A 13,452-nucleotide genomic window follows, 5' to 3' on the forward strand; every position below is an offset into this window, starting at 1 on the left:
CTTCCTGAAAAAGACAACTGGCTTAACAGAGAAGGTCTGGAAGGCTCGCCACTATCCTGCCCCCGCATGAGAAGCCTCTTCATGGCCGTGGAAGCCGAGGCTCCAAGGTGCCTGTTTCTGAGGGCCTCTTGAGCAGGCAGCTGCCGGCTGGCCCAGGGGCACTGGCCGCTGGAGAAAGCTCAGCCGCAAAGGTCAGGTTCTGCTGAAGCACTGAGCAGTCGCCCACAAACACACGCTGGGTGGAAGCAAGAGAGTGCTGGACACAGAGCACACCGGTCACTGGAAACCAGAGCCCAGCTGAAACCTGGTACCACAGCCACGGGCAGACCTCCAGCTTGGAGGGCAGCTACCCTGGCCGTCAGGAGCGGGATGAAAGCACCTCCTCTCCTCTCTTCTTTTCAAACACGGGCAGATAAACTTCTCGTTTTGACACCGTGTTTGTCTGTCTGATCACCTACTGCAAAAAGGAAATGGTGCCATCTAAACCACGGGGTCGTGCCCTGTCCTCCGAGATGGTGTAATTCTCTTTGACATCTACCCTCGCGCCCCTGCAGCAGCAGTGCGGCCACGATGACGTGTTTCCATCAGGGGTTATACCCGAGCCTTCAGCAGCAGGTACCCAGGGGTGTCCTGCGAGGCTTCCAGCCTAGTCTAGAGGGCTCCAAACCATCCCATCGCCACATCCTAGTCCAGCACCTGCAGCTTTCCGGTATCCTCTCCTGCACGCGCTACTGCAGGAGACCTCTGGTGTGAGACAGGCCTTTGGTCTTACAAAGACCTCATAAGCTCTGAGACAGAAGCATCACCCGAAGGAAACATCTCTGTTCCATTAAAGGATGAGAAAGCAGAACAGAGCTGCAATTTTTCTAAACTCCCTGAGGCTGAAGAGGCCAAACCCTCTCTTGGAACAGGTATGTGAAGGGAGAGCTCCAGGGGAGCTGGGCTGGCTGATGTGGTACGGAAACCAGTTGCTCCCACCTTCTGGGTAGAAAACTGCTGGCAGATTTCTTGGTGTAGGAAACTTGCTTCCACTTCCAGGTGTGGCCTTTGGGTTTGTACCAGCAGGATGCCCAGGCTATTGTTTGGGACCAAAAGCATCAAGAATCCAAACACATTATTTTCTTCTCTTCAGCTATTTTTACCACTGACTGTTAGAACTGTGCGGACCGGACCCTTCTGGGACCAGCCCTTCCCATTTCAGCTGGACTCTTCCCTCCCTTCCAGACTCAAGCAGCGGTGCTTTGCTCGTATAAATTTCCTGGTAACTATTTTCAGAGCAACCACCAAAGGAAGCTGGGATCAGATGGCTCCCAAAAGAGATGTTTCCACACCACTACTGAAAGAGTATCTGGCATTTCCTCCTTATTTAGCAAAGAATGAGAGATGGAAAAGTAGGGACACAAGCAGATGATGATGCCAAAAAGCCTCCAAGAAAAGGGTTTTTTTTAAAGAAAAAAGTAGCTGCTGGTGAGCTCCCAGCAGCGAGCTCACATTGGCAGTGACAGCTGATGCAGAGCCACAGGGTCCTTCGCTGGAGTCGGAACCCCCACCTAAACGCTGCGATAAAACAGTGACTCCCGCTCAGCTGGAAAATTAATGTCAGCTGACATACGGCAAGATAGAATGACAGGGAATTGGCCGTGATGGCAGACCCTCGGCTGTGGAACAGGGGAGCGGGAGGTTAAGAGTTGATGGGACCCAGTAAGAGACTTCTCTACATGGCACCGTTTTAACTGGGGAGAACCCCCCCGTGCTTTTGGCTCTCCCTGCACACAGCAAAGAAGGTTTGTTGGAGTGATACACTATGATGGTGAAACGGCGCCCGGGACAGCCAGCCTGAAAGCACGCTTCGGGGGTGGGAGCGGGTGAGCTGCTCTGTCCCAGCCGCTGTTTTACAGAAGATGCTTCTCAGGAGATGGCAGAGCGACCAGGGCTGCCAGGAAAGGCAAGGCTGAACGAGTTCACAGCAAAAATGCCTCCTACGTTCACCACACACAAGCCCAATGCCGGTGTGAGGCTGCTGGCTGTGCCAAGGAGTACCGGCATGGCTCTGGCAATGTCACTGGCAGCTCCAGAAACGCCTGCAGCAGCATTTCCTGGATGGAACTGGAGGTGGGCACCCAGCCCGGCCACTCTTCAGCAGCAGCGTGCGGAGATGCTGGTGCAAAGCTGCAGGAAGAGGAGAAACGATTGTGCATACAAGGCAAGGTCAGCTGGGGATGGAGCAACACGAGTAGGCAGCACGGAATGGCCTCTGGAACCAGGAAATAACCCGTGGGACTGCTAGAGGTTCACCAAAAAAAAGGAGACACTGCAACAGAACTGCCACTGACCCCGTTTTTGACGCTTGCTCTACCTTCTGGCAACTGACCATCACCACCAGACCTGCGAGTTGCCTGGGCCGAGTCTCCTGTGGTGCAGAGGATCCTCACACAGCCCTTCCCTGCCCGAGGAACCCTTCCAGGCTTCCTAGTAAAGCGCACCCGCGGGTCCCGTCGGCCTGCGGCACACAGCTTCTGTGTGACAGATTGCTCATAGCTCTTGTGTCACAACCCTTCTTCTTCTTCTCACCTGTCAAAGGAGGAACTCAACACTCTTAAAGAGGAACTACAGTTCTTTAAAACAAGGCTCTTTGAAAGCTGGACACTTTGTGCAATACTTAGCAAAAAAATAACAGAAAATAAAAAACAAAACAAAATTTGAGCAAAACAAAATCAAATTTAATGTTCTTAAATGCAAAAGTAAAAACAAACAAAAAACACAAAAAAGCAAAAGAAAATTAACAGAAACAGAACAACTCAAAGTTTCAAGGCAGTCTGCAGAAAACTTGGGGGATTAATCTTTAAATCTACAAAATCAAAGGGGATTTCTTTTGTTAATATCTAACTTGCAAGTAGTAAGTACTTTTCTGCTGAGTGTTCAATAAGTAAAGCTAGTCGTCAAAACAAAATCCTATTAAAATAGAAAAATCTAGCACTCATTAGAAGGGATGCGAGAAATACAATGCTCAAATGTTTATAACTGGTTTTTCTCGTTACAAAACAGAACTACCAAAGGAATTCGAACTAGAATGATCGGTGAACATGAGTAAGTATCTTGCTGCATTATAATGTACCAGTAAGTAGTGCCCCATGCATTAGATATTTGGACAGAAGAGATTCGGTTGGATAAAGTAGCAACATAAATTCACACTCTCTTTTTTTGGTTTTTTTTTTTGGAGTTTCTTTTTTGCTCTGAAATCTTCCCGGAGTTTCTTGGAAACTCTTTGGTCCATTTTCCTATCAGAAAGTGGGCGTTAGAAGTCACATTTCTAAAAACCTTTGAATTTGACAGCTCGGGCGCTGCTCATTGTGCAACTTACCTCATCAATGGTGTTAAAGTTATGCTGGCATGCTACTACTTACAAGACCTTGACTTTAAAAATCCTAATCCTCAACTACAGGCGTAGTAAAGCATATTAACTGATGAGACAATTTACTGACAACTCAAACGTTAGTATTTCTCAACTTTTCTTCCATACTAGCGAGTCTGGGGTAGAGAAGGGCAGGGAAATGGGGAGGAGAAAACAACAACATAAAAACCAAGAAAATTAATAAATTCAGCCTGATATTTTTCAGAAAATTCCAGTTTTTGCAGACAACATTCAATGGAACAAATGTTAGTCTCATAAGTGAAAGCATGCTTCAATTTTACCACCATCCAGAGGGTCTAGTCAATGCAATCTACGTGAGATTTCAGGGGATTTTTAACATGTTTTAAATGAAATAACTTAAAGGAACTTAAAATTGGTCTAACATTGTGGGATTTCAAACATTTGAACATGTCAGTTGCATCCCAGAATATAAAACCTTTTTCACTTCTCATTTAGACTAAGACAAACACTTGTGAAAATTGGCGCAAAATGAGTTTTACACTAACAAAAATGTTTCAACTTTCTGTCACTCGATTATCTATTCCATACAAAAAGCACGAGCAAGTTATTTGTGGGACTTGTTGGTTTTGAAGGAAACCTGTAAGATTTTGTCCCCCAGGCGGTAGCCATTAAGACTTGCTATGGCCATTGCAGCTTCTTCATAGTTTGTCATGGTCACAAAACCAAAACCTTTGCACTTGTTGGTGTTGAAATCTCGAATAACTTTCACATTGGTAACCGCACCAAAGGGGCCAAACATCTGCCAGAGGATTCCCTCATCAGCATCTTGACCAAGGTTGTAGATGAAGATACACCAGCCAGAAGATGCGTTTCCTGGAACATTTACACCAGAAAGCCCACTCATGTGATCTACACCCATAGGAGAGAACCTAGCAAATAAAAAGCACAATATTTCATGTAAAAGTTCAATTCAAGCAAGCAAATTAACTTGAATGGGAAGCGTCTGAGAATGACTATTTTCTACATGGACAGCAAAACCGCCAGAAAAAAACGTTTCCCCATTCAAATTGACAATCAAATTGACAGCTGCCAGGAGAAAACCCGCATGAATCGCAACTCCTTTATCAAGAGGGCACTCTGCTGAGAGCAGGGCAGGCAATGGAACCGCTGCCAGGGGACCCTAGGGGACCACCTTCAGAGAGCCCTGGAGGGACCCCTGAACCTCAGCGGGGCTGATGGAGTGCCCCGGAGCACCGGGGCAGGGCTGGGTGGGCAACACCTCCCCTGCAGTCCCGGCTGCTTCCAGCCACCCTCGGGCACCTCCCGCTCACTTTGCTCAAGGAGCTGCAGCCCACAGCCTCCTCCTCTTGCCTCTACAAGAGCGCTGGGAACTCTGAAGTCAAAGGGGTTCTTTGGGTTGTGCTAGGGCGGGGGAAGGAGGAGGAGTTCTGGTTCGGGGAGCAGAGGTTGTGTGTATTAATATAAGTATCTTTTTTTTTTTGTGGAACGGAACAAAATGGTCTTTTCCACCGTTGCAGACAAACACTCCCCGTACGAGCAAGGCTACTCAACGAGCCACCACCGCGCAGAGTCGAGCGATTCGGCAGCCGGGGGGACATTAGCCCTTCCTCAGGGCTCGGCACCTGGGGGGCCCCTCGTTTCTAGCTCCGGGATTTAAACCTCAGGTTTTCAGCCCTCGGTAGCAGATATTCTAACTGCAGCAGCTTTCAAACATCAAAATAGCAAACCACATTTCAGTTCACAATTCCAGTACCCGTGGCTGGGCTTAGTCCTTTCACACTGCCTTTGTCCTAGGAACACTCTCTGGCTTCACCTGCCCACTCCTCAACCCTGCCTCCTGCAGAGCATCCCAACAGCATTTATGCATAACAAAAAGCAAAAAAAAACCCCACTCTCCCTTTTATGCCTTGCTTTGTATTATTTTCTTTTCTCCTCTAACCCAAACCTCTAATCTCCATTTATTCTACTGCTGGTCTCCGTCCTTGAAATTCAAAGCGTCAGAGTATTTTAATGCAGTATTACGGCAGCACAGCTGAGCACTCAAAGGTCAGGAAACGTGAAAGTTAAGGTAAAAAACTCAAGTTTGATCCCTCGTGCTTATGTATTATTTAAAAATGTGAGGTCACGTGAGTGTAGAAATATAATGATACTATACCAGGGGTTCCCAAACTGTGGTGTACCACTGGTGATATGCAAACCACTTAAAAGCGGTACACGTGCTGCTCTCTGCCAAGAGCATGGCGGTGGCAGTTCCTGATTCTCTGCTGACCTGGAGAAAACAGGGAATGGATGTCTGGGCAGTGAATGCTGCATTAAGTGCCAAACACTTCCCCACTGACTCTTTCTCGCCCTCCGTAACGACAGGAGCTGCTGCTGTCTTTGTATAGCGGGGGGGGCTCAGGGCAGCGTGTCTCAGAAGGGAGGGGACAGAGCTGCAGCAGCACACACACACACGGGGACATCAGCTCAGGTTCAGGGAGGCACTTTGGCTGATGCACTCATACAAGAGAACCACTCAGTCACCATCTCCCCTGCCCCGGGCTCTCTGCTGCTCAGAGAGCTCAGTTCTTTGGACGCCTGAGCTACGAGACCCTCCTGCACCCAGAGCAGGGTGGCCTTGGTGGTGCAGAGCCCTTCCCCTTCGCGGCAGCCATGACGGCGCCCCGCGGGTGCCCTGGGGCTGCCAGTCCTAGAGCTCGGCACAGACTGCTGAGCTCCTGCCAAAACCCCTTTCCCTTCGCGGCCCCCCAGTTTGCGCCCCCGCGGGTGCCCTGGTGCTGCCAGTCCTAGAGCTCGGCACAGACTGCTGAGCTCCTGCTGCACGTACTCACTGCACTGATGGCCAGCCCCAAGCCAATCCAAGTTTGGGAAGCCTTGTACTACAGTAAAACTGGAAAAGTCACTGAGAGTATCAGAGCGTGGAGAAGACGCGCTAACCCATGAGCTGATGATTACGTGACGTACCTACTGTTTGTTTGGCTTTGATATGGCAATGTTCCTGTGTGTGCACGCTTTGTACACTTACTTGTTCTGAACACCCTTCAGCTCTGTAGCTCCTCTCCTCGTGAGTAATGACCTGGTAGGACATATCTATCTTAATACCTGGAAAATTTTCATCTCAACAGATCACCAGTCTGGGCTTCCTACTCACACATACAGGAGCAGAAAATCACTGAGCTCTGCATTGCGTGGCGTTGGTTCCAGCAGTCAGTGGAGCCCTGAACCTGCACAGTGAGCCTCGGCCTCTACCCCCAAGCCAGCTCAACAGCACATCGAGGACTGGAAACACTTGAGAAGAGCAGCTGGGGGCTGAACGCAGGAAGACACCAAATCTAAATGCATATTATAGGCAAAATCATTCAGAACAGCAAGTACCTCTGTTCTCTGGACATACTGATTTTCAAAGAGAATCTCCTCTCCTCCTGCTTTGACTCACAAAAATATTACAAAAACCCAAAGAGACCCAACAAGAAAAAAACACCCCAAAAAGCCACCTCAGAAAACCAGCCACAGGAGAAACCTCTCACACCAAATCCCTCTTACCCAGATCTAACCTGACTCCTAAGTCACACCACGCTCAGCAAGGTCACGCGAAACAGAAACCTTTGAGAAGCTTCTGGTTGGTCACGAAGCAAACACCAAAAAAGACATTTGTAAAAACGACAGTAGAGTGGTACAGGACGAGACCTACGTGGGAGCCACGTCTAGACTTGTGTCCACCCAGGACACGTGGTGGGAGCATGAGCACTCTTGACGAGCAGAGCGGGCTCCTCCGGCAACTCAGCCCTTCCAGTCTGTCTCTAGGCTTGTCCTGGGCCGCAGAAGAGGGAGGCGGGAGCTCTTGGCCAGCCCGGGGGAGCAGCCGGAGCAGGCACAGAGCGGCTGACACACAAATCCTCTCTGTCCTATGAGAAAAGACTGCTTTGACCACACAGATTTAAGTATCACTTCCTGAGAGTCATCTTGCTAGGGGTGCTGAAAACATGTGGGCAAACAACACTAAAGCCCACAAAGATCCAAATGTTTCAGAGACAATGTTTTTAAAATTCCACTAATATTGTAATTTAAACCATCTCAGTCTTACAGTTACTGCTGGTGGGCTTGTTTTTGTGGTACTGATTTTTGAACTGTCTCCTCGTTGCTCTTCCAACCCTCCCCACGCTGCTGCAGATGGGGTTATCTATGGATGGCTCTTTTAGCTCCTGCTCACCTCCAAACCAACATCTTGAGACATTTTAAACACAGTAAAGGTGTATTTTTAATTGTAATCTTCTCTTTATAAGCTTCTCATTTACATGAGCAGCCTCTTGCTCTGCTGCCAAGACTAGCTGCTTCATTTAACAGATTCTGGGATTATTTTAACACAAGAGGACACAATCGAGAAAAGACACTCAAACTCAATTTACCTTTAGTTCTATGTAATCCCTGTGAATTCCTTTTGCTGAATTCTCCTCCCTGCCACCTGACACAGCTCTCATGGCATTGGAGGTGGGAGTAGTCCCACACCCGTGGGAAGCTAATAGGCAGTGATGCGATACTTGGTATTAGCCCACGTTGCCTTCGCACGCGTGCAGGGCATCCTTTGGGTGTGAGCAGTTCCGCAAAGAGCAGGAGCTCAGCTGCACTGGTGCCAGTCATGGCCGCTGGTCACCCCAGACAGGAACAAGCTGCTGTAGCACAGTGAGTCTTGCCGGGGATTCAGGGGGACCGGCTGAACTGGTACTAAACCAAAGGGCCACGCCTTGGAGAGCAGCAGCAATCGAGATCAGGGGTTTCATTCTTCAGGACTTCGACGAAGCGCTGCCCGGGATAAAATCTCTTTGTCTCTGGCATTCTCACCACTGACAACTTGCAGCTGAATCACTAATTGGCTTAGAAGTTGAAAATTTAAAGTTTCACTAAAGTGAAACCGAACGGCTGTGTGGGAGCTGCCTGAGCAGTACCGTCAGTGACGGGGTTAAATCGAGCCTTCTCGCATTTCCACCTGACCAGAGAACTATCCAGAGGTCACTGCTCCCCTTCAGGCATTGCAGACCCAGCTCCTGGACTCTGGTGTGGGCAGAAATACGCCCACTAAACAAAGTGCAACTGGTTCCAAACCTGAACAAGACTGAAAGCAAAACCAGCTGACCTGGGAAGATTCGAGGTGTGAAGGAGTATCCTCCTAGCACAGAGCTCTGGCGAGCTGTGGAAACAGAGGAGTCCCAGGGGCTGTGACCAGCCCTCGAGCTTCAGGAGCTCAGCTCCTTCAGACCTGCCACTCGGGGTAAGTACACGGATCTTCCCAACCCGGGAACAGAAGCACTGCAAAAAGCCAGTGGAGTTTTCAGACCCACGTTACTGAGCTAACTGGATACCTCAGAGGAGAGAAGGAACAAAAAGTAAATCCTCAACAGGGAAATGCTGCTCTCTAACTCCCGTGAACAAACACCACTCGTAACAAAGACTCATCTGCCAGAGAGATGGAACACGTTTGCTCGAGCACAGGCCAACTATCAACACCCTCACTAAGCAACTACGGCAATTCTCAAAGGCAGAACGGACGACATCCTCCACAGCTCTGAACACAGACAAGTGCTGCCATTACTCAATCTTGCTGAACTTCGGAGGACTTGAGGGAAGTCAGAGCCCTGCACAGCTCAAGCTGGAGGCAGAAATCCCACAGAATCTCTCCTGTTCTACCGTGACACCTCCCTGCTGGAACCAACGGCTGAGCTTCAAGTCGCCCAATTTCGTCTGTGTTCCGATACATGAGCTACAGACTGGGGATCTGCTGAGACCGGCATCTACCACCCCCCCGCTGGAGCCTGCTCCTCCCTGACTCCTCACTGCACGCCCAGCTGTAGAAACAGACCCCGTTGTGTAGGTACCTTTACAGAATTAACTTCAATATAAATTTTACAAGTAAGATTTTTACTTTAGTCACATTTTAATTCAACCATTTATTTACATAACACTGCAGGACACAGAGTGCGCTACGTTTTCATTCACACACGCTGCAATGAAGGAATTACTGCAGAGCTGCAAGAGCAGCTTCCCAGCCGGACACGGAAACAGGAGCACAGCCTTAAACGCACGATTCTTCCTAACCTACCTGAATCTTTGCGCCTGGTGATGCACCGGCCCTCCGAACCGTCTAGCTGGTGAATGGCAGAGCTGCGATAACAGTGCCACATTTTTGTTCTGGTTAGGATTGGCTGCAAACTTCACTGTAATGGGTTCGGAGGAACCTGGGGGTTTGTGACCATTGAAATTTGTAATTGCCTCTTCTGCTTCTGACCTTTTGTCAAACCGGATAAATGCGACCCCTCTGGACAAACCTTTTAACCAAACCAATAAAAAAAAAAGTAAAAAAAGGAAGTTCAGGATAAACTCAAAATAACTTTGAAAGCAAAAAACGAAAAGGTTAAATATTTCTACGGTCACAGCTTTCAAGTTCTCTACATTTACTACTGTGTCTTCAGCCGCTAGAGGATAAAGTACAAAATTAAGAAACAAAAGACAAATTCATACATTCATTTCAGCTAGAACAACCACAGTGACTAAAACATTTCATAAAAAAATCCAGTGTGGCAGAATTCCATTACATCACTCATCAACTGACATTTCCATTAACAAAAAAACCCTCCCAACATTTTAAAGGAATTCCACAAAAAAAAGTTGGTTAAAACCAAACCCCAACCCCTTAGCTTTGATTACTTCAGCACTACAAAGCATCTGCAATCACAAAACCAACAGGGATTTTTGCAAACATTCTCAGGTGTCCGTGCTGAGAACACACAGTTCCACAGACGAGAGCACGAAGGTTTCACTACAGAGAAGCGGTTTAACCTTTCAGGTCAAGGAGATCCCAGTTTCTCCCATATCGTGTCCATTAGGACTGGTGAGGAGTTGCCTTTGGTGACTGTAGGAAACAGTTCCACTGCTGTGACATGCCTGGGGACTTTTTGGTTGGTTCCAGGCCCCAGCCACGGGATGCTGTTATCCCTCTGACGGAGGGATATCCCTCTGATCCCCCCCTCCCTTCTCCTCTATGACCTGACCATAGTCTGCAAATACCGATCATCACCGTGGAGCTACAAGGGTACGTTGTGTTTCAGTTTCATGATGTGGCTTAGCTAATTCCAGGACACTCCCAGCTCTGTTTCAGAGAGGGCAGGACAAAACACCTTCGTGTTTTCTCCACCCCGGCACGGGGCAATCTCCAAAGAGCTGCAGTTGTTTAAGCTTATCATAAATCCAGCGGTTAGAACCACTGGATGTTATTTTCTAGGTTTTGCAGAGGGAAATGCAGCCTGACAGAACCTCGGTCATGTGGCAAGGAAACAGCTGCCCACAGGATGGTCTCTAGGAAAGGCCCACGTCCGTTCAGGGCACTGGCAGAACTGCGCTAAATACCAGCCCGCCCTGTGTGCCGCATGTTGTCACGTGCAGTCACACAGAGAAGGACCGTGTCCTGAGCCACTGCCCTTCTTGAAGGAAAGGGCCACAGAATGGGGGCAGGACATGGCCAGCCCCAGCCCTGCAGCCAGGGTTTGGGAGAGCTCTGTGAAGGGGTCAGCCTGGGAGAAGGTATTCTACTTGTTGACCGCTTGTTAAATACATGAGCAGAGCCCAGAGCTGAGCCAGGACCGTCCCAGAGCCCAGCAGGCTGTTAATTCTTCTCCACTTCACGCTGTTCCTTTTAGTGCTTCTCACCTGAGCTACTGAGGTGTCATTTAAAAATACAAATATTACAGAAAGTGTATTTTTAAAGAGATTAACTCTCAAAAGCCACAGAACAGCCTCTGCTGAGGAAGTCTGTCTAAAGCACCAATTAAAACTCGTCCTAACTGGGACAGGATCAAGACACCAAAAGCAGGTTTTAAAGCCAAGGCACAGCTCCCGGCTAGAAGGGAAAAGAAACCTCGGCTAGGCAGGCACCCAGCTCTGCCGTGTACACCCAACACCTTCTGCCCACAAACCACTGAGAAGGCAACTGGAAAGCGAGCGGAATACTCCGAGCTGACACCACTCAGACAGCATCACGTCTCAGCCCCCCAGGGGGAAGCTACTCCAGAGGTCCTGGAGAGGTTTTAGGTGTATGGCTTTGGTCACCTCACTTCACAGCCCTGTCCACGACAGAGGCCAGCTCTCTGGAGTCCACAGGCAGCCAGGGGAGACTGGCTGGTTTGGACACTTATTAATAAGTTTTCTGCGCTCTGTAACTCCTTTCCTCGCTTTTCCCTTTAGCAGCAACCTGGATAACGAGCTGTGGAGACGGACCATGTGGATAGCAAAGCTGGACAAAAGGAATCCTCCTCTCTCAGAAAAGAAGGATCGGATTTTCCTTGCTCAACACTGGAGCATCAGTGCCCAGGTCTCCTCTAGTCACCTCAGATTTCTCTTACCACCGCATTTACAATGTGGTCTGACCAAACCCACGCACTGAAAAGCAGATGCCTATGCAAGGAGCTGGCTCTGATGGAGACACTGAGCAGTCAGTCAGATTAATCCCCACAAGGGCTGCTGCTGCTCTGCTCTAACTGCAGCAGAGTCCTCAGAGCAGGAAAGCTGCTGTTTAACTCCTGTGCATAGACGTACACACGACCAGACATAAATGTGAAATTATCATCTACGCTAACACAGCACATGCGTAATCAGTGAGAAAGCGCATCTGTAGAAGTTCTCTCCAGATCCACACATGATACACAGGCTAGTGGGGAAAACACGGAGCACCCATAAGCCATACTCTTCAGATAGGCTGAAATAATTAGGTAAGAAATCAAAACTCTGTGAAAAAACATTGTAACGTGGTGTCAGAACTAACATTATAGAGGAAACACACTGGTGTCTCATAAGCTTAACTAAGCAACTGCTCCCTCTCCCCTCTTTTTTTCTGTATATTCAAAATACATTGAGAAAATTCAAGAGGGTCCCACTAGGTGTACTAAATTCATTCTTTTGGTTTGCAGAATCTCCAGAGGACTGTAAGACACCTCCAGTGTCTTACAACATGAGAAAATAGTGAGTTCCAAGGTGGCATAAAAGACAAAACACATTATTGGTTTGCTTTTTACTCTGGAACTGTGTCCTGGACTTTACCTGGGGATAACAGCTGCCTACGTGTAAAGCACTGCAGGCAACGTCAGTCATTCTGGGCTTAAAAAAACCCACTTAAAAGGATCCCATTAAGATTCCATCAGTGCTTGACACCGCTCGTCACGGTCAGTTTGGGAAAGTTGAATTTATGTAACTTAGGATCTGCCAGGCTCAGAAAAACATCAAACCTGCCACGTGCTGCAGTTCTACAAGCCAAGGCATCAGAACTCACCTGTAGTTTGATCCACGAGCACGCGCGAGTTGATGATGCGTCCAAAACGTGAAAACATGTCTTCTACGTCCTTCTGCGTCATCGACCTTGGGAGCCCACTAATATATAAATTAGCATCCTTGATAACTTCAGAACTTGGACGAGCATAGGAAACCTTGAAACAGAAGTTAGAAAAAAGGTACGTAAATAGGGGAGAGTAACTTATTTTGTCATGACTCTCCTTTATCTCCCACTAAACAAGGCAGGCGTTTTCACTAGAGTTCAGAAAGTGGAACAGGGAGAAGGTAGAGGAAAATGCCTGAACAAAGAGAGAAAAGTCACGTCCCTGTGTAATTCCAACCGTTCGGGGCTTATCCACCAGCTAGACCATACAGCATGGCAGCAGTGAGGCTTCCACCACGGACACCGGCTCCGCTGAAGAACCCCTGGCTGAAGGTCTGGCTTGGACACCGGACCTGTCCCTAACCACAGATCACACCAAGAGCCTGTGCAGTCAGCACATCTTTTAAGGCCTCATAAAAAGGCGTCGCCAGCTGAACTGCAGTTTTCTATCTCAATTTCTGCTGCTAGAGCACGTTACAAACGTTCTCAAGGCAGGTGTGATCTGCCCGTACAGCACTAGTTGGTATTGCAGAAAAGGAGTGCAGGTGTATTACCACGATTTAAACCAGAGATCACCAAGTACCGGGGATGTACATGAGTTCAAAAGCCTGGGAACAGAAGGCATGATGCCACCTACTGCTCT

The 13,452-nt window shown here is 48.4% G+C and overlaps 1 protein-coding gene across 2 annotated transcripts in view; it reads right to left on the reverse strand.

The window, feature by feature from the left end:
• Nucleotides 1-2,703: 2,703 nt before the first annotated feature.
• Nucleotides 2,704-13,452, reverse strand: part of ELAVL1 (ELAV like RNA binding protein 1) — a 22,121-nt gene continuing 11,372 nt past the window's right edge. The window contains exons 3-5 of one of the 2 annotated variants that reach the window (XM_010140218.1): nt 12,708-12,861; nt 9,489-9,714; nt 2,704-4,302 (exon numbers count right to left, since the gene is read on the reverse strand). In XM_010140218.1, the coding sequence (XP_010138520.1) occupies nt 3,978-4,302; nt 9,489-9,714; nt 12,708-12,861 (705 nt within the window). In that variant the 3' untranslated portion in view covers nt 2,704-3,977. The remainder of the gene's footprint in view (nt 4,303-9,488; nt 9,715-12,707; nt 12,862-13,452) is intronic. The other variant, XM_010140219.1, reaches the window with a different exon arrangement.

This window comes from Buceros rhinoceros, unplaced genomic scaffold (genome assembly GCF_000710305.1).
Source record: "Buceros rhinoceros silvestris isolate BGI_N320 unplaced genomic scaffold, ASM71030v1 scaffold14987, whole genome shotgun sequence".
Taxonomy (NCBI): Eukaryota; Metazoa; Chordata; class Aves; order Bucerotiformes; family Bucerotidae; genus Buceros; species Buceros rhinoceros.